Source organism: Drosophila navojoa, chromosome 3 (assembly GCF_054131105.1).
Source record: "Drosophila navojoa isolate 15081-1374.11 chromosome 3, UAZ_NAV_1.0, whole genome shotgun sequence".
In the NCBI taxonomy this organism is placed as follows: Eukaryota; Metazoa; Arthropoda; class Insecta; order Diptera; family Drosophilidae; genus Drosophila; species Drosophila navojoa.
This window is the reverse complement of record NC_142891.1, coordinates 26,895,214-26,917,616: the sequence shown is the minus strand read 5'-3', so window position 1 is coordinate 26,917,616 and position 22,403 is coordinate 26,895,214. Positions and strand designations below refer to the sequence as shown.

The 22,403-nt window shown below is 38.6% G+C and overlaps 1 protein-coding gene across 1 annotated transcript; it reads right to left on the bottom strand.

The window, feature by feature from the left end:
• Positions 1 to 5,805: 5,805 nt before the first annotated feature.
• Positions 5,806 to 6,657, bottom strand: LOC115562491 (uncharacterized). The gene is made up of 3 exons (XM_030384122.2): positions 6,428 to 6,657; positions 6,114 to 6,351; positions 5,806 to 6,033 (listed from the first exon to the last, which is right to left on the bottom strand). Exons 1-3 carry the CDS (start codon positions 6,515 to 6,517, stop codon positions 5,972 to 5,974), a joined length of 390 nt encoding a protein of 129 aa, XP_030239982.1. The 5' UTR covers positions 6,518 to 6,657; the 3' UTR covers positions 5,806 to 5,971.
• Positions 6,658 to 22,403: the final 15,746 nt, after the last annotated feature.

Here is a 22,403-nt window from a genome sequence, read left to right as displayed (position 1 = left end):
ATTTCATCTTCGTATAGGAAATTTTTGAGCGTTAAATCGCCAAAAATCATTCGTTAATTTTGACGTTTCCCTTTGTTCTCGCTGGGGGTGGGGCACTTGGCGGCTGCTGACCAACGGTCAACAGCTGACCCCTGCCGGCTCGGAGTGACCCGCAGACGGCGCGCCGTGTCACCACGTCAAGACAAAGCCCATGTGGGTGGATGTGCGTCTGCTGATTGCAATTGTCCCTCGGTTGAGATTAAAAATTTATTTCGAAATTAGCGCAATTGTTGGCATTGCTCCCTTTTTCTGCACATGCGAGTTGAAACTCAAATAAGGGAACAAGACAATATAAAATACAAATAAAATTGATGCCCCTGTCTAACTGTCCAACTGTCTGTCGAGCGGACTGCGGATGCGCCAGAGCAAATGATGGAAAATATTTCTTGATTATTTCTACGAATTCGCGTGACCGACAATGCGCATTGCGAGTTATTAAAGAAATGTTGCAATCCGTTTCCACTTTTTATTGGAATTATATAAAAATGTCCTACTTGGATTGTGAGCTAAAAAAGCCAGAGAACCTGATACAATTTCTTTATACAGTAAATTATTTGACAATTGGAGAAACTTGCATTTGGCTACGCTGTGCGTAAACACCCCAAAGACACTGTCCACCATTGCTGACCAAAAGTCTAACCCTCTTTTGGGAAAAAAGATAGAAAACAACTTCTCGACCGGACATATCAATCAGACGCTAAGAAATTGGATCGGAACGGGGGGTCGACACCGAGCAGGCGACCAACGGGCCGACAGCCCGACAGCCCGACAAACCGGCAGTCCATGGGACTCGCCATTAGGGCCAGACAATGGCGTGGTAATGGCTACTTTAAAATGACACCATTCCGCTTGGCGGTCGTGGGTTAATCGCTGGCACCGACGCGGGCCACCACCCGCTGTTATCAGCTGGATTAGACTGGACCCGCCCTCCACAGCCGGGTGATAAATGCACCGGCGGAGAGGCGCATTGAGTTGTCAATGGGCTGCCGTGAAGTGGTGTCAAAAATGTTCAATTGTCGGTCTCTCCCATTGCAGCTAAAAATACACAAGCCAAACACTAAAACATGTCTACAGGCGATGCTCGACTAGGAAATACCGCGAATTTCGAGTCAACTTCCATTGTTGGGATTGCCCTAGAATTTAATTAGGGCGTAAATTCGACTACTAGAAGTCGATATACGGCTGAGAGCAGATCTCCATTGTAGTAGATTTTGTGAAGAATAAGCATTGGCATCGGAAAACTGGGAAGACTTCAGTTTGCTCACACATCAAATAAAGAACTCTAGCTTTTGAAATGAACGGATCCTTTAGTCGATAGATATAACTTATATTACTTAAAACTGATTCAATAAACATCTGTTGCGCATATTTCTTATCTATATATATTGTCTTTAAGAATCCCATTAGTACAAATGCCATCGAACTCGAATTTAATCGAAGAAGAGAGTATCGCGAGTTGTTACGTGTATTCCATCAGTCAAGATCAACTTATGAATCGTTGTATTGCAAACTCTAGCTGATAATAGCCATCGATAACTATCGGTCTTTGTGATTTCAGATATTGATCTATTTATTGATGTTCAATAGTTATATCATGCATAACATATACTAATCGCTCATTCAATAATTGATCGATTTTATAATTTGAAGAGTAAATCGATTTATTAACTATTCGATTTTTAAATGCTGATTGCTCATTCGATAGCTCATCGATTGTCATCGATTTACCAGTTACTGTAAATTTTGATGATTCTGATATATAACAGATTAGATATATAACAATTAGTGGTTAATAGTATTCAAATATTCAAATAATTTTATTTGCTATCTGATTCTCAGGCAACTGTTTTATATGGTTTATTATGGATAGAATAATAGACAGATGAATAGCCGGACTGCCAAATCTCGATCGAGTCGCCTGTTAATCGTTATCAAAAATCACTGTTATTTACATTATGTCTGTAACATTAATCTTAAGCAATATACCCCATAGCATCACTTTCATTGCTTGCAGGGTATTGAAAAACAAAAAGTCATTCGATTGACAGGTCATCGAGTGTTTTATGATTCAATTACGTTCAAATAGAAAAGTCACTAAAAAGTGTTGCATATTAATTTCGCACACACACACACGCATACCAATACACCCTCACTCTCGTTCAGGTGGTTTGCTTAAATTGGCAATTGATTTTTGTGGTTTTCAGCAAAAATGTTGCACAAATTGCGGATATTTTTTGTGTTTGCAATCACTTTGTGAATTTAGTGATAGCCGATAGGAGTGCCACGCCCATTTCAACACTATAACTAGACAGATGCATTGCCCGCTAGTTGTATCTACAGGTGTAGCCATAGTCGATGCTGTTGTTGTTGTTGTTGTTGTTGTTGTTCATTGTTGACTGTTTGTTTTGCATTAAACGGTTTGTTTTGCTAACCAAAGTGTTGATTTTATGGCCGACCGCCGTTTTTTAGCGACGAAAATCACACAGTCATGCGGCACTTAAAAAGAGAGACAATCCATGGCAATGCCCGACATGGGGGACCACACTGGACAATTGTCGAATGGTGTCCAATACCTTTTCCCCACTCACTCAGTGCTGCATATGTATGTATGTAAATGCATAGATGTATGTATATATATACGACGGCACAATGTAGAGTAATAGCTGACTTACACGAAATGATAATGTGCCCCAAGCCCCATAAACAAACTTCATTACATCGCACTAAAAACGAACGCAATGAAGACAACTAAAACTAAAACCGAATAATATATTGTATATATATGTATATCAAAAAAAACTTCATTTAAATTCAAAAAAAGCCAAAACCCCGAAAAAAAAAAATGGTGCGTGCTTATCGCCGATGCCGCCTCTGAACCCGATGAGCTGCTCGATAAAGCAGCTACAAAAAATAAATTAAAAATACATTTTTAAGGTAAATGTGGCACTTTAAAGGCAGCTCGAGAAAAGCACATAATAAATATAAAAACACAATTAAATAAGTGCATGGAAAACAAATGCGTATAAAGCCGCAGACACACACAGACAATAAACCGAAATAAAACTCACAAATTAAAGTAACACCAAGAAATTTTCAAGTACCTCAACGTGAAAGGGCAGCACGATCGAACCGGCCGGCACAAGCAACGAGCTAGTTCCCTTCCCCATTAAGCGACATCGAAAACCATTTAATGTCGTGGAAAAAATGGCTGCTCTCTCAAATCGAACATAAATGCGCTATCAAATCTGAAATTGAGAAAGAATTGAGAACACAATACAGAAAATAGTGTTGAATTACAAATTAAAAATAAATCGAATAACTATTGATCGAAAGGCTAATTCGTTTAAGAGAAGATTGTTTCTACGACACAGTGGATAGAGTCTGTTGAGCCTTCGCCTGTTATTGCTCAGAATCATAATAATAAACCATTCAAAAATTCTTAACTGGAAATTTATACTCCATTATACTTAATATGTACTAAATATATATTAAAATAAATCAAAAAATTTTGCTAATACATATATTAAAAATTACCACTATATTAAACATATAATGGAATCATTAGTAGCTATTCCAAGTGATGGGGTCAGCCCTGTTACATATCCATAAATTATACATTTCTGTTCAAAAAGTTTTATATTTTATATATTATTATATATGAACGTAAAATATATGTGAGTATAATCAATAGCTAAGAACGTATATTTTCTTTGAAACCGTGATCGCGTTAAGCTACGCTACAAATTTCATAATATAGTTGTGGAACGATATACATATAAAGACTTAACTCATATCAGGATCTCATTTATTAAGTGCTTCTGCACGAGATTTCATTTTTATTACATCGGTTTTAAAATTCATTTGCAGAGTTGAGCAATCCCGCTGTAACCAACTTTAATTCGTAGAAGCTGTAATTTACTAACTTTTTATATAAAATGCTAATGGATAATGGAGCTGCATGTTGTTTATGTTGTTTAGTGTGAACATTTTTTTTAAAATAGCATATCGGAAGTTTTAAGGCACATAATCCAAACAGTGTGATTGCTTAACTAGAAAATCACAGGAAGCAAATCAGTTAAACAAATTAATTGTATTAAAATTGGATAGCTTATAATAAAATACGAAAATTTATTATTAATTCCAAAAAACAATAACAAGAAATAACAATCTAATAAATTGTTGAGCACCATAATGAATACTTTACCAAGATCATATATATACATATATAATATAAATAATATATATATTTATATTTATAAGTCATATAAGCAGCTTAATCAAATTTGACTAACGAGTTAAGCAGCTCTATTAAAGCCCTCTCTCTCTTTCTCTCTCTGTGTCGCTCTCTATGAGAGAATCGAACGTGACTGGAATTTGAGGTAACATTTAGAGTGTGGGGTGTGAGACACGTTTTGCGGTAACAAGCGCGGGCAACGGTGTCCAAATATTTAGAGCACAGTTGGAATGCTCTCATAATTGGAGCAGTCAGTCGCCTAGATAGTTGACTGAACTGAACACTGAAAACTGAAAACTCGGCGCATGGCAAATGGCGACGACATAAATTTCCATGCTAAAAACAAAAAACCAACAAAATAAAACAGGAAAATGAAACAACAACCAGAATGCAGGCAAACGCAGTCAAATGCAGTCGAATTCATGCGACGTTTGTTCGATGAAAAATGCGTTCGGTTTACCATTAATCCACAACCCTGATCCAGAGCGACAGATCATTACACACGCGCGCGCCAGCCCCAAAAAATTCACTATGGAAATTTATTAATAAAAACTCTCCCAAAAAAGCAGAAAAGAAAACATATTTTGGAACGTTATAGAGGAGGCATGCGCCGACTACGCAATACTCGTTCATGGCACAGCAAGAGATGAAATTATATTAATATCTGCGGAGAAAGTCGACCAATTAGTCGAGAGCCTAACTTTAGCATTAAATTAGCATAGTTCTTATCTATTGACGTACCTTCAAGATATTGACCTACCCATTTTAAACTATCTTGATCAAGTTTCCAAACTATAGTAACAATATAGGAATTTTCTAATTCGTATCAAGTATTTATATCTTACCGGAAAAGAAGATTCAAATATACTGCAATTCTCTCTAATCTCTAACCCCAATTCTTCACTATCTCTCACCAGAAAATGAGACCCATAAGTCTACGTATATATGTTTCAGTGTTCTTTAATCTCTAGCCCCAAACTCGCATCACTCCCAATCTCTAATCTTATATGCTCCAATATCACAAAACTAATATACTCTCTTCAACTCGTGGACGAGTAGAGCATTGTAAAAACATAAGTGGATACGGAGCGATGCAGCATACACGTGTCTAGTACATATAACACACATCGAGCAACCCATGCCAGCTCATGCCGTGCCATAATTCCATTCTCGTTGCATTTGCCACGGGAAGTGGCACTCGCGCAGTTGTTGCTCTGCTGTAATTTATAGCAGCGCTGCCAAATGACATGCTAACTAATAGTAGGCTTCATAATTTATACATACATAGACAAAACACACACACACACACACGGGTGCGTAATTTATGCCACTGCAAACCCGGACGGATTGCCCGACACTCCCTCTGCCTGCCTGCCCACCCCTCCCTGTTGCTGAGCGATCCCAGGCGCTGACAGAGGTCACAACACACGTCAAATCGTAGGTTAATAGACGTCGCTGACCCCAGCAGTTGCTAGATCACCATGTAAATATCGACTGTGATCCGGGAATATGCACGAGACTTAACCCAACAATTAAATCGTCGCTATAAAACGTTTTTATTAAATGTTTTTTAATCGGTTTACTTCAGGAAGATTTTTAGTTGGTTTAACATTTGAGTGGCGAAGAACTAGTCAGGGAAAAATTTCAAAATAATAGGGCAAATATACGTGAATGCAGAGATCCATCACTAACAATCCGTTACCAGCTGGAGTAGCCGCTGTTGGCATTTTGACCCATGCCACCACCGGCATGGCCCAGTCCTAGTGACATGTTAGGCAGAGAGATTATGATTAGCAGCTGAGCAAAGGGAGGAGGAGGAGCAGGCCTCGTTGCGTCTTACCATTGCGATTCATTCCGGAGCCATATCCGCCGTAACTGCCGCCCATGCCACCCATGCCCATTTGACCCATGCCTCCGCCTGCTTTATGGACATTCGTGTAGCGCATCATTGATTGGTTGTACGCCTCGAATGGAGCCGGTGGAGTGGAGTTGGGCACTGAGTTCTGGTAGGCCTGGTTTGAGTGGAGCCACTGCTGTCCACCGCCAGTGCCATAGCTGCCCTGGCCCATCTGACCCATCTGCAATAATAGGTTGCGACGCATTACAAGTCGCCTCCATTGACTAACACCTGCTGCTGCTGCTCTACGCAATTACCTGAGGATACGTCATGCCTTGGCCGCCGTTGCCGCCCTGGCCACCCACGTAGCTCCAGTTGAATTCTGCACCATTGTTTCCGTAATCCATTTTAAATATTTATTTGGCCAAAATAAAAATTTCCAAATTAATTTTTAGATGTATAAAAATAATTTTTGTTTTATTATTTTTTATTTTTCCCAGATGTTTACTACTAAAATGTTTGAGGTCGAATGAATATTCCTAACTCATACAATCGGCACCCCATCACAAAACAGAAATTCAGTGACACTATATGCGCCGCCTGCTCAATATATAAATTATTTGAATATATTTACTGATCATAGAGATTGATTTTATGTTCAGAATTTAATGGGCTACATATTATACATAGTTCATTTTGAACCTAAATTCATAGTCTTGCGTTTTGGTATAGCAAATTGTAGCGTCTTACATAAATTAGATTTATTTATAACTCAAAAGTATCTATACAGATGAATATGGCAATGCATGACTTTTTTAAATGTATAAAAATATAAATATAAATATAAATAAAAAAAATATAAAAATAAAATAAATAAAGTGATTCATTTATAATTGAGATTATTAAGGAGTTACGAGTTTGAAGTTTCTAGATATAGTGAGAGATGATAGAGTTGTATATTGAGGTGAAATGCTGCTCTTCTTTGCAAACTATATTGACAAAACTTGAAAGAGAACAGCAATGAGAAGTATTCTCCAGAGAAGTATGCTTTTTGTAGCGCGCGAACTTCTTGGTTTTATGTAATTATCTTGAAAACGAAGATAAATATAACTATGATTTCAAAATAAAATAATTTATTATATAAATAACAGAGTTTAACACATCTAAACCAACTGGTATTTCATTATACTCCCTTTAGGAGTACTCAAAACAAGAAGAACAATATCCTCTTTAAATAAGATGTACAATTTTGCAATTGAATAAAAGTTAATGTCCTACATATTATTTTAAGTCGAAGCATATCCGAAAATATCATTAATCTCACTTTCTTCCCACCTCTGAAAAGCAGCAGCAGAGAACTAAACAAATGTTTTAATGTCAATGAAACGAGGCTTTGATTACTCATAAACGATTCCATAATAATCATTCCGCCAGAGTCTCGCACACCTCATACACCTGTGCAGAGCACAGCTGTCTGCGAAAACCAGTCTTTGTCAGCGGCCACACTTTGGAGTGGCTGAGACAATGGCCTAGCATTGAGACTAGTCTAGTTCGGGGCAACAAAGAACTGCGAAATGACCTCATAAATCAAATTGCTTCGTTATGATCTTCATAAATATATAATTGCTTCATATTCATAAGGCTATTCACGTTTGCTTGGAGGACAATGTGAGTGCCGTGTTGTCGTCCTTGAGCATTGGGCCTGGCTGAGGTCGCACCTTGTTCTACCTGCGCTGCCCAGGTAGTTGGCTCGTTTTTTTATGCCCGACAATATTGAAACAGCTCTACTTAGACAATGATTTACTGTCGAGCCGATAATGCTTTACTGGATTTTCTCTCTGCTTTCAGTCAGCTATTTAAATGCCATAAAATGCCAGAGATATAATTAGTAACTTCATATGGATATATCTTAAAAGCTGAAAAACACTTTAAAGTCGGTCTCCGAGTCGTAAAATTGTTTTGTTCACCTGTTGCGGGCATTTTTTATATTCAATTATTGGAGGCAACATGAAGAGAATTTCATAAATTTCATTTTCATGCCACGTGCCACTTCAGTGTCACGGAGAAAACTAAAAACTCGCCCCCTCTGTTTTCTTTGTCTGCTAAATTTATAAATTTGTTCGTTGGTTCTATTTACGTTCAGATCTGATTTACTTTCTCTGCGAGTCTATCTGCCCTCACTCTCTCTCTCTCCCTCTCTCTCTCTGGTGTCTCTTTCATACAGTTAGAGCAGCTGGGAGAATTGAAGAAAGCCCATTCAAATAGCTGACAATTAACACCTACCTATGCTTATGCTCTGAGTTTGCCCACAAGCTATGCGTGCCACGTCAATTGCCATGGAGAGGGGGGTTGTTGTTGTTTCTCCTCTTCGGATTGCCCAAAACATTTTGATTTATCAACTCTTTTTAAATTCCAAACATGGCAACATCTTTTACAGCTAGCTGGCTAGCGAGTCATCATCATCATCCTCATCATCTCCAGAGAGAGGAGATACACTCTGCACTCTACACGAAACAAATTGAACTCTTTAACCCCGCCCACAAACGTTTTGACCCCAGAATCCGGAATCGAATGCACATCGTGTGTTAAGCTGAGAGACATGCTCGGGCCTATTAAAAAATTGTTTATGAAAAGAGAAACATTTCCAAAGCGATTAATCATCGGCAACGGTTTGGCGCGTGGGGGCGAATCACACTGCCCTTGCCATGCCTCCATTCTCCAGATAAACGTACTCCCCCCTTTCATCACAGCAGCAGTCTCTAAATGATCTCCATGGCCCAGTGGAAACAGCAGCAGCAGCAGCACCAGCAGCAGACAGCATATGGCAGCCAAACGATTAGGCACGAGAATGCCAGCCTTCCATTTTCACTCGGAGCTGTCGGGTTGGGGAAAGTGTTAAATGCCTGCCAATTAGTGCCGTCTGTTCGATGCTCCATTGAGATCGTTTCCCCTAATTGGCTAAAATATGAATTGCCATACAATTTAATCAGCTTAATAAATCGTAATGGACGTGTGGGCGAAGAAGCTCATCTTTGGCTTTCAAATTCGTATTAAGATTAGAAATGTGCAGCACAAAGTTGGAGACATGCGAGGGTCGCCCCACGGCTGCTCGGTCTGGCATTTATACGATGATGGTTGATGGAACTCAACGAAGCTTTATCTGAACGGACAGCAAACGTGATCGCTATTAATAAAATTGTAAAATTAATATACCCATTCCGATTGGTTACAAGAGTCGAATTGAGGCGAAGACGACTTTCACATTACCTGGACAACGTCAATAATTTGTGATATATTATTGGCCTAGCTCGGTCTGATGGAACTAATCAAAAACCTCTCACCTTGATTAAAACTTGCAAAACTTGATTAAATTATTTAATCATGAAAAGTACGGAACTTAATAAGCATTTTGCTGATCTTAAGGGCTCTCATTACAAAACAAAGACTAACGTGGAGTTTGATGAAAACTTTGACGAATTGTCAATTTGCCCCTCGCGTTTGTATTAAAATTAATTTTAATTGACTTAGACTGCATTCAATCATTAAGAAATGTTTTCTTGTTTTCCAGTTCGTTAAAATACAATTTAAAATTTCATTAATTTGTATGAACTTTACAACTAATCAGCTTGAAGTAAGAACTCTTCTCGATCTTAACTTTATGGCATTAAATTTCATTTCAATTAACTTTCTCTGCACATTTTCCATAATTTATTTGGAATTTTAATTCATATGAATGTTAAATTTAATTGTAGAACTAATTGATCTTTGCAATTTTTTAATTTTGTTGCCCAAGACTCTACGGAGCATTTCGGCCATATTTATTATTATATTTAAATATCAGTTGGATTATCATAGTGTATATTCAATTATGAAATATTATTTTCTTTAGATATTTAATCTTCGAAGCTATGAGAATAAGAATCTTTCTCTCTTTTTCTCTATCTTTCTCATTTGCTCTCTCTTTCTCTTTCTCCCTCTCACTTATAGATATCTATATCTCTATCTATTCAACTATCTCCCTCTGTTATTAAGAATATTTATTCCTCTTATTATTTACCATAATGCGAGTAATGTTTATATGCTTAGGGTAAAGACTCAATTTTATAGACTCTTTCTGAATCAATGAAAAATGTGATTTCCATGAGGCCCTAACTGTGCGTGGGGTGCAATTGATTTGCCTGAGCGTCGATCTGATGTCATTAGAGTCGAGTTTAAGTTCGGATGTGACAAAACCCACTCATAGCTGGCACATTAGCCAATGCTTGGGAAAGAGCAGAAATAGCTGAGCGCTGCCCGATGTGCCGTATCCTAGGCATATTCCAGAGTTCATCTGTCAATGTTGGTTTATTGTCCCGGGACTTTGGCAATAACTGTTATTTGAAAGTGAAATGTGTGTAATATTTCAATTTTTGAATGTGCAACCGGATGCTGGGCGCTGGCAGCGAGAGAGATGTCAGAAATTGACACAATTTAAACTGCTGACCTTTGTCCAGTTGTGGCAACCCTCCCCCGACCCCCATTCCATTTGCTTTCCATGGGCTGCCACAGAGGTCGCAATGTCTCTCCACGCATTGTTCAGCATTTTTCGGTTTATTGTTATTGTTATTATTCAGAGAGTTTTCAGTCTGCAACTGCAACTGTCGAACGGAACTATTTGGCTTTATGTTCGCACTGTCCCTGCACTTCTATGGTCATTTGCAGGGGTGGGCGGTTGCCAGTCGGCGGCTGGAGGAGGGTTGAACGCTGGCACGCGCCGCAGTTGCCGCCTTTTGCTTTGGGCTAATGATCAGGCTCGACCCAACGGAAGCCCAAAGTTTCAAGTGGCTCTTCGACTGGTGGCACTAAGTCCGAAAATGACACCCGCACGAGCCTGAAACCCGAACAGAGAGACGAGACACAGATGGACATAACAAACAGTCATCCCCCGCTATCAGTGATGCAAGGAATGCCCCGTCCCTGTCGCCGGGTCATGACACCCAGCTAAAAACCAATAAATGTCATCAAATTTATTGCTTCTGATTCAAAAATTCTTTTGTTTGTTTCGGTTTTACAATGAAATGTGAAAGGACACAGGACACTGGACCCAGCCCCCGGGCGGAGCTGCTGAATTGCATTTGACAAAAACTTTGAACTTGGCGGACAGAGAAGATAGTTCACTGAGTCATGTATTGAACTTTCTCAACAGATGTCTGTCAATATTTGAAGCATGCTTTCAAATCGATACAATTATTATGAGGAAAAAACGTATGACTTTGATTGAAGCCTTCATTGAAGGAGAGACCGAAGAGATGTTATGAAATCATATTGTTCTATTATCCTGCAGGTTTTAGTCGAGCTGAACCAATGTTCTTTCGATCAACGAGTGTACAAAACTATAAGTGAAAAATGTAGCACTTTTAGATACCCTACCAGTTGTATTAAGAAAAACAGAATGGCCACAGGTTCTATATACATATGTACATCCTATAAATCATACATCCCTTACCTTATCCCCATCGGTTTCATTCAAATATTCAGTTCCAAATCAATTTTAAAGATTATTTTTATTAGAGTGAATTTCATAATCGATTCATAATTATCGGACCCTACATACTACCTCGATGATCGTATATGTGCAGAAATCTTAGCTTAGTTACAGCTCTGTTATCTCTTCAGCCAATCTCCGTAACTGTACCCTGGCACACTTCTACCCTGGCAGTCTTTCTGTATGCTGTATAAAGCGACAGCCTAACTCCCAAGTGCTATTTCACTCCAACTGACTCTAGGTTGGTAAGGTACGTCAACCCATATTGTGAAACATTTAATAATTGTAATAACAAGAGTCATATCGATGACAGACTGCGCATTGCGCATCGACTGAGGCAACATTTATCTTAAGAGCTCGAAGCCTGTCGTACATTAATATCCCGGCGGATAGGGGGCACATATCCTGCGGGCGAGTCACTCACTGAGCCTGAGCGTCATCCATCGTTCCCCCTCCAGATGCCACGCTCTGCCTTCAACTCCAACTGTCAACGCGTCGTCAATTCTATTTTTATTTTTATGTTTTATTTTCATTTATGTTCTTTCCTTTTTCTGGTCTGTTTTGGAAAATGTTTTGCTTGGCTTCCGCTTCGCTTCGTTTGTTTAATATTTGAGTGTAATATTTCAGTTTTTTTCGTCGTTTCTTTTCGGCTTCGTCTCTTATTGTTGTTCTTGAGGAGCGTCTGCTGCTGCTGTTTTGTTTGTGTTGACAATTTGTAGGTTTTTTCTGTGTGTTACCGCTAAATAGCTACAAATTTATGAGCGTAAATAGCGTCGTAAATCAATTTTTAATGCATTTCCATTAATTCTTTCTTGGCTAATGTCAACAGCAAATTGATGGCACCATTGTTCCATGTTCTGGGGTCATCCGCAATGCCCGATTCTGATGTTATGTCGGCATGTGGTGGGTGGGCTTCACGGAATATTATTCAAATATAATTGACTGTTTGGTATGTTGGAGTGTTTTTGCATAATTTCATATTGTGAATGTGCTCGATTCAATTAAATCTGAGGAAATGCGTTTGTAGATTACCACGCTAATTAGGGTTTTTTTATTTTTGTGACGCACAATCACAAATATAGCGAAGCTGGTGCTGACAGGTTTATAAATACAATACATCAATAAATGTTCCTGTGTTCAATAATGTATTGCTGTACTCTTCTCTCTGAAGCGGCCAGCAACGACACTAAGAATATACAAATTCAAATTCGAATATATACAGACATGCATGCATATGAATGTACATACATACATATTTTTAACTGAGAGGTGAGAAATAACCAAAAAATGGCGTATGGTGAGAAGTGCTGTGCATTATCATGGTCAGCTAAACAATATAGCCAAAGCTATGTCCACAGGGCATGCAATGTGTATCGTAACGATGGGTATGTTGTTAATTTTATGGAAACTTGACTTGAAATAGCTTTTCATATGAATAAATATTGTTTAGTATTTTGAATGAATCCATTAAAAACTATGCATAGTGGAAAACAAGCTAGATCCCTTCAAAACCAGCTAAAATATAAGAGCTTTAACATAGCTAGATCAGCAACGCTGATGTGAGCATCGGACCTCGCTGTCGATCACACGCGGCCTTAAGGCTGCCAAATGTCGTAGCTTTGCAGAGGGCGTAAAAGCGAGAGAGAGAGAAAGCACTAGTTCAAGAGAGAGTAACGGAAGCAGGCAAATGCGAACTTGAGAGAGAGACCTGCCTGCCGCTCTTTATTGTATGTAAGTATGTGTTAGCGTTATAAGCAAATGCAAATTTACACACACGTACACACGCCCATGGCAATACTTATCCTAGTCCATGTGTGTGTGTGTGTATGTCGCATTTGTCGCATGTTTTGCTGCAGCTTTAACGGCAAATCCAATTTAATACGCTTAAGTTCTTACTTTTTGCTTTCCTTTGCTAAAGCACATCAATAAGAAGAACTAGCAAAGCGAAACACAAAAAAGAAAAAACAAATTGCACTGCATAATGTAATGCCACGCCCCCTTTTTCAATATGCGCCCAGCAAAGAGAATCGGCTGAATTTAATATTATTGATTTTTAATTTTCCTTTTTATTTCTAGCTTTTTTATGTTGTTAGTTTTGCAGACTTTGAAAATTGCATGTGTTCTATGGTTTAATGTGTATTAAGTACGTCCCTCTCTCACTATCTCTCTCTCTCTCTCTCTCTCTCTCTGTCTAGCTCTCGTTGCCTGTCATCAGGGTCTCTGTCTCTGTCTCTCCTAAGAACAACAAATGCATTGAAAGCTTGTAATTTAATCGTATTTGTATCGACGCCTTTGTTTGTGCTTTTCCATTTGTTCATTTGACTAATTTCAGTGTATTTTGCTTTTAATCCCCTTTTATATCGTATTTTAATGCAAGGCATAGAAAAATAGTTATATACATATAATAGAGAACGATGCTTGTATGTGTATCCATTTTAAATGGAGCACTTCCCCAGCCAATCCCCAATGAAGCGAAGCCCTAAAGATGCAACCCGGGGGTTTTTTTCTTTATTTATATGCATACATACTTATATATAAAAATGTGTATGTGTGTGTGTGCATTAGTTTTTGCTGTTCTCGATATTGTTGCGGTTCTTGTTATCCAATATATTTTTTTGTTTTTACTGTAATTTAGTGTTGTATAAATACTTTGTAGGCAAATTCGACTGTTCAATACTCGCTCACAATTCGAGCACAATCAAGAACATTGTCTATGAGAATATAATGAGAGTACCATATCATATATTCGTCAGTCTATCATCGTTGAATGAATACCTTATTGTATAACAGCTCTAAATTATGAAGATTGTATTTAGTTTAATTGTATGTATATGAATGTGTGTGTGTGTATAGTCAATTTCAAACTTAATATTTATACAAGTTGATGTACAGGCATAGAGGAATTCTACATAGCTCAAACAAATGTATCTCTAAAAGTCTTCACTTTATAAATATGTCAAGCATAAAACTCATTTTATCAAACTAATATACCGTTTTTGTATTTTGAGAACAAGTATAGCGCATTCGTCGCTTTAATTGGATTTGTGTCGATTCTTCTGACAATAAGAAAATAACCTAAATAAAAATGCTTAAATTCTTGATATCGTAAAACTTATATGAAAAGGTTCTTAAATGGGAATTATTACACAACCTGGGGATTTAGCGGAATGTTGTGGTACATATATGCTCAGGTATGTGAGCTAAATCTAGATGAATGTGTAGAATTTGAGTAACTTGTCTAAAATATTATTCATATTATTTAGGAATTGAGAATTTGTAAATAGAAATATATAGTATATAGTATATACATACATTTACATAGACAGTATAGAGAAGACTTTCCTTGATAATATAGAAGATTTCTTGTAAATATTGTATATTTTATTGCAGTCCGCTTTTACCACAGTGCTTTCTGATACATAATATCCCTCCGCTCTCGCTTTATAATGAAGTCCTTATTGAGAAATTGATTTATAAAATGTATCCGAATCACACTCGTGATCTCCGTCAAAAATGGTCATATGGAGCCCATATTTTAGGCTTTAATTAAAAATCGAAACTGAACTGGCAATAAAATGTTTGTTAACCAACATAACCGCATCTGTTAATGTCCGCGAAAAGGGAGCGTCAAAGCTGATTCCGGTATCGACGTCGACGTTGACTGTGTGCAATGAAGCTAGAGTCGTAGAGGCACATACATACGGATATATGTGTATACGTGAGAGTATATAGGCTCGCTTCGGTCTGTTACTGGATCGTAACGGAATATACAATTTTGTTCCCAACCCTCGGCTGTCTGCTTTATCAAATTTTGTTGATAAAAAAGCCGCGCCAATAAATTAAATGTATAAATGAATTTCATTTAATGAATTTCATTTTTATTGTTTCTCGTTTTGCCTCGACAGATGACCGCCCCCTATATAGGTGATGTTTGTATGTGTGTGTGTGTGTGTGTGTGTGTGTGCATATTAAAAAACCATCAGCGTGTCAATATGTAATTTGTGTCGTCAATTCGACCAACAATGCGTGCGAGCATCGCGGAAGCAAATAGAGAACATAAATTAAATATCAATAAAAGAAAAGACAGAGAGAGAGAGAGAGAGAGAGAGAGAGAGGAGAGGGAGAGAGAACGAAATACAAACTACAAAATGCGGTCGAGCCCAAAACTCGAATTCCATTTACAAGTCGCATATGGCGCAAGCGTTCGATGCGATCGTGCACAGATGAAGAGATCTAAGAAGATTCCGAAAAACTGATTTCGACCGAGCCGCGTTTGTGTATGTGTTGACAAATTTTCCTCTCGGCTGATTCGCAATGGAAACAATGGCGCACAGTAGCTTGGCCAAAACAATTGGAGAGCACTCATCTCGAAATGTTACCTAAAAGTGCCTGGGATCTGGAACAGTTCCTCAGCCTCAGCCTCAGCCTCTGCCTCAGTCACGGCCTCTGCCTCTGCCTGAGGCTCTCTGTGGCTCAGTCTCAAATCGTGTGCAATCAACCGCAATATCTTAAACAAAGCGAGGGGCAGACATAAGACCTGAGTAGCTGACGGATGAGTTGTTTGTGCAACCTAATGAAATTTCCGCCTGTGTGTGATGGTGTGTGTGTGTGTGTGTGTGTGTGGGTATTCGCTAAGGATCAGCAAGGATCGTTGGCAAAGAATTTGTCAACCGGCGTTTTGTTGGGCTCGAGTTCATTAAGCCGGTCCGCATCGAGTCTGACTAGACCCTCCATTAAATACCAATCTGTCCTTGCCTGTCGCTCTCTTTTGATCATTGTGAAATTATTAAGGATTTATTATTATTATTACTATTATTATTATATTAAGAGCCTCGCACAATGGAGATTCGGGCACTGGGACGAGGATCATTAGAGATTTGTCGCTCAACGATCAAATATTATTTTACATATCAATTATTTCACATTTGTTTGTTCCTTCTCCTTCCCAGTCTTAATTTTTCTTCGGAAATTGTCCTCCTTTTTGGTCGTCTTGTCGTCGAAATATCTCTTCGATCTTCGTGGGTCCGCGTATCGATAGCAGACTTGGAAAATTGCATTACACATAAATCCAGCGATTTACAATAATTGTTTTTCTTTTCTTTTCTGTGTGGTTTGATTGAGAGCCGTGGAAATTTGATATTTTCCAGTTGAATTTATTGCTGCTCTGCGGGAAAATTGTCTTCCCTACCAAAGTTCATGCTAAGTGACATGATATCGATTTCCTCCCACATCTGAAATGAGCAAAAATTGACAAATGAGACAAAAATTAGGATATATCGCTAGAGGAATGCCACTTAGCCTGCATTTTCCTTCCCATATTTGTCTCGTTGATCTAATTCAGTGAAAGGTTCAGGTAATATATTTTACCAATGAATATGTTTAATTTAAGACTGTATATTTTATAGTGTGGGAGAAGAGTAATAAAAAATATGTATTCGAGTTATGGTAGAAAATCAAGTCAAGATGAATCAATGTATAAAAGTATATGCTTAAACTTTAAACGGACAGAACTTTAGCTTTTGTAGTGCGATAATCAATGCATATGGACAGACAGGCTGACGAAGAGATGGACGCAAAAAACACACGAGTATGACGAAGGGGGAAAAACTGACGGACTGACGGAACCGGAGAACAAATGGACACAAAGGACACACTAACGGACGGACAAGGAGCTCACGGACTAACACACAGATCCGACGTCCATACGGACGGACAAATAGAGGAACAGACGAATATATCTATATCCACTCAACAACTCCTACAGATGACAAACGTACACATAGGTATGTATATATAATGTAGTACACCAATACACCTCTTTTACTCAGCTACAGGGTATATCAGCAAGATCAAAACGAATGTAATATGCAGCTGGCACTACCGAGCACATTAATGATAATGAGTACATTTAAATAATAATAAAAAAGAGCTAACAAATCGTTCGACTTGACGCGGCGTGGGCGCTGGGAAATGGAAAATGTAAAATGTAAAATGGGAAATTTGATGGGTTTTCGCAGCGCGTGTGTCTTCTGGCTGGTTTGACTGTTCTTTCATTAGGCATGCAAAACGTGAGCTAAACTTTAATTTCAATCAAAATCCAAATTATATGAAAATCAAATAAAATTGTGAAGAGAGAGAGAGAGAGAGAGAGAGAGAGAGAGAGAGAAAAAAAACAAAATTACTTGCCGTGCATTTAAATGATGTGGAGTTCAGGTGGGGATGGTGGGGGCTTGAGCTAATGGTGTGTGAACCGGCACATCAACTAGTTCACATTTCTTTAGTGGGGTGGGGGGTGGTGTGGGGGCGGCTTCCTTTTCATTTACCCATTTGCCAATGGCAGGCCATAAATACGGCGGCTAAATCTTTTAAGGTTCCCTTAAGGAAGTCGCCCGATTGCCCATAAAAGGATTTGCATGCGGAATCGAATTTGATTTTCATTTTATTTTTTTCTTTTTGCTGTTTTGGTTATGCCACGATAAAAATGCACAGCAAATCCAGGCATAAAGTTTCATATGAGCCTGTCAAATCTAGCGACCCGCATCTCATATAAGCTCCCTTTCAGATATATAGAGAGAGAGAGAGAGCGAGAGAGAGTGAGAGCAGGAGACGGGAGAGACCTCTTAGCATTACGCAAATGAATTTCGCGTTATATATGGATATGTATGCAAGTCTATATGTATGAACATACATATATACAGCTTATGAATTAGCTGACGGCACACACTCCCCCAGCGCAGGCTTAAGGCTTTCCGACACCCACACACACATACACACACACACTCAGCCACCTCAATGTTGACAAAGTTTATTGTCGCTCGTAATTTGGCACTGGGTGGTGCTGCGGGTGGTGGAAGCCAAGAGGGCGACTTTTTTAATGTGTGTGCGTGCCTCCGTCTCCTGCCTCGTCTCCTTCTCGGCGTTGCCGTTGCCGTTGCTGTTGCTGTTGCTGTTGGCGTCTGCGAGGGTGTCATGCATGTTACGGAAAAACATATGCATATATTTATATAATTGAATTAAACAATTTCGTAAATGCTAAATGATGCGACAATATGGAAGGCAGTAGCATTCGACACGGCAGCCGGAACAATTTGCATAAATACATAATTATAGAGTGTGCGTGCGGGGGGCTGGGGGACGAGTGCGGCACGAGCACGGGTAGTTGGAAAAGCTTACGGGAAATTGCCATCTAAAAGTTACTTAATGGCGTGCAAGAAAACTTTATATCCGCGCAATTTACTTATAGTACTTGGCCATTTTTGATAATCCATAAAGATGGCCTGAGTAAATATGGAAATATATATGTTTCCAATTGACAAGTTGATGAAATTAAAGCCACAGCGAGACAATAGAGACGAAAACCCAGGCCAGGCAAGGCAAACAGTCGCAGGAGCAGGAGACGGCAGTACCGGCAGAGGCAGTGGCAGGAGACGGCAGTCAGGCAGGAGGCAGCTACAGCCACAGCAGGAGCAGTCGATCACGCAGCAGGATATGGAATTCGCATTAGATCCATAAAAGGATATTCGCCATGACAGATACACGACAATGCAATCTGCGTGTTTGTTTTCCTATCTGTGTTTGCGTTCGCATGTCGCGTAACCTAAACAAATAAACAGGCTCGAGAACGAGACCTCAACAATGCCTATACAAATACGTGTATAATAAGTATATATATACGTGTGTGTGTGTGTGTGTCAGCATAGCTCTATCTCATTCTAGTTTCAGATATTTTGATTTCCAGTTATTTTTTCATTTTCAGTCGAAATAAAACACAAATCTGAATCTTGTTCGACATCTCGAAATTAGTGCACTAACCGCACAGTAGATGGCGTCGTACCTCATATGCATTTGTGTGTGTGAAATTAGTGCACTTGGTGCACACTAGAGGGCGACACGTTTAGTGCCAGATGGGGGCGTGCCATTGACCTGATTAGCATAAGGTAAACAAAAGCCCGCAGTTTTTGTATTGTTCTCTCTTCTCTTCTTCTGGCATACAGATCGTAACAGTTTAACTAATTTCGGAATGTTTAAGCTTTAACAAACACACACATATGTACATATGCACAGTAGCGAGGGAAACCAGAGACATTTGGTAGCATAAAACAGCGACTCCGATTCGCCTACAAAGGCGAGTGAAAATTTGAGTAGCAAAAAGTGGAAAATTGTCGCCCACACACAAAAAGTGAAACTGCGAGACGATGGCGACAGAAAAAGCCAGACAGACAGACTGAGAGAGAGAGAGAGAGAGAGGGAGACAGACAGTTGAAACAGAGGGCGTAAGCTAAAGAGAAGGCGTGTCGGAGCAAAGTTAGCTGTTGGCTTTGATGTGGGAGAGGAAGAAATTGGCAAGGACGATGCGAGAACAGTGCCACACACACACACACACACACACACACACATCCACACTACAAAATATACATATATATAGTTCTATATATGTATGTATATAAATACTTATGCTGGTTGCAGTAGCGTAATTTGGGCCATTGATGGGCCGACACCAACGGACGAACTTTGGTGGCAACACTTTCGCTGGCAGGAGAGACCCCCTAACTGCTAGCCCCATAATGAAGTCAGCTAACACACACACACACACACGCACGCACACACACACATCTGTGTTGTGCAGAAGAAGAAGAAACAGAGCGCAACAGACATGTCTATTTGGGAGCATATCGATTTTTGTTGTTGTTTTTCTTTTTTTTGTTTTTGTGTTTTTTCGGGAACCCGTAGTAGACCCAAACTCGAACAGCAGCACCCAGCCAGCACCAAAAATGGCCAGAAATGGCATTGGCCTCGAAAGCGACGTCTCCGAAATTGGGCAGCATTTAAATGCAACAATTGTCATTAAATTTTCATTTCAAGTCGGATTCAAGTTGCTTTAAGCGCCATACGAAGGCAACGCGTTGAAGCCGGTAAAAATTCTAAATCAAATTATCAAATGAAATCGAGTTTTCAATCCTGCATTAGAGATCGAAATTCAGATTAGGAAACAGTTGGGAATTCTTTTGTTGATGTCCGTTCTTGATTGAAGCATCACGAGAAGTATTTTAGAAAATACAACTGAAAGATGAAAGACCTTCATGGAATCTAATTGAAAATGTTTAACTTAAAGTATAGACTTATGTGATAACTCTTTGCAATCTGAATCAAAAATTAAGAATTATTCAAATGTATATTTATATAATCAATGGCAATAATATATTATATACATATACAACACTTAAGATTAGGAAATAGTTAAATGTTCATTTATATATAAAAGCGATAATGTATAAATATAATTAAAATACTATATAGAGGTGAAACAAAATTGTTGTTCCAGCAAACTGTGCTTATCAAATATATTTTAGTATCCCAAAAATAAATTTAACTTTTTTATCAATATATATACACTATATACATGCCATACAGAGTAAGAAGGAAGAAAAAAAACTTGTTTAAATCTAAACTGAGATACCTCATATGAAAAGTAAAGTCTACGAAGTGAGTTCAGTTTTAAAAAAATTAAAATGAAAGTAAATTAGAGTATTTTTTAATTTATATATGAAAGAAAGAGTTGACGAAATGAAAACCATATATTGAAGACAATAAAGTAACTAAAAGGAAATCACTTTAAGCAATGAATCAAAGTTATCATCTAGTTCTAGTTTATTGAAGTAAATTGTTATATATACTAAAGCTAAGAAATGCTCAATCAGAAAAAATTGTCCATGAAATTTCCAAATATATATTCATGCAGTAAAATAAAAGTAGGTTAATTAAATCAAATATTGAAATTGTTTCAGAATGTAATTCCTCAGCCACATATGCGCGGCACGAGCCGAAATTCCGTACAGCCCATAGTCGGTTCAGAGTGCGTAGAATTTCTTATTATAGACCGGAGGCAATGCCACATAAATTTCTACTCGAGCTGAGTTCAGATAACGCCCATTCGTCAAGGCGATGGGCGTGTTCATTGCGCGTTAAACGGGAATAATATCCAATATGAGAAATCGAAATGGAGCATTCGAAAGTTGAACTGAAACTAGAAATTTGTGTGCCGAATGCTTAAAGCGCAGCAGGAAAAGGCAGAAAACGAGGCAGGCGAGACTTAGACATAGTTTTGCACAGTCCCAAGCAGCAGCAAGGACAACAAGGACGACAAGGACATCTGTGTCGCAAATGCTTACTGTGGATACATTTGCACAGTTCGAGTGTGTGTGTGTGTGTAGAACTGTTGCTTATTTACCTATGCGACAGGCAGCAAATTTAAGCCAACATCGTCGTGGCTCCTCCCTCTCCTGTGCTCCTGCTGCATCCTTGACGCTCGCTTCGCGTTCGCCGCTCTTTGTCCTAGAATTTGAATTCTATTTGTATTTTTCTTTTTCCATACCCGTCCACTAAGTGTAACAGAGTATATGCGTTTCGTTGGAATCGTAAGTAGCCTCACAAATGCTCGACAACAAATTTAATTCCGTATTATAGTATATTAGTTTATGAAACCCAGATAGTACCTTGGAGAAATATCTTTAGACCTTGATTGCCTCCATATGTTGTCTGTAAATCATTTAAAATCTGCTTTAGATCTCTGCTCTCTCTTATTAAAATCATATATAGACGTTTTTTGGAGACATGGCAATCTATATCTATATAATATCTATATATTATATTCATATCATATATCTTCAATATTGTTTTAAAGTTGGAATTGACACATTATTTACTTGGATAGTAATTAATCTATATCTAAAGTAAAAGCTCCAATTAACGCACTAGGATTCGTTCTTTTA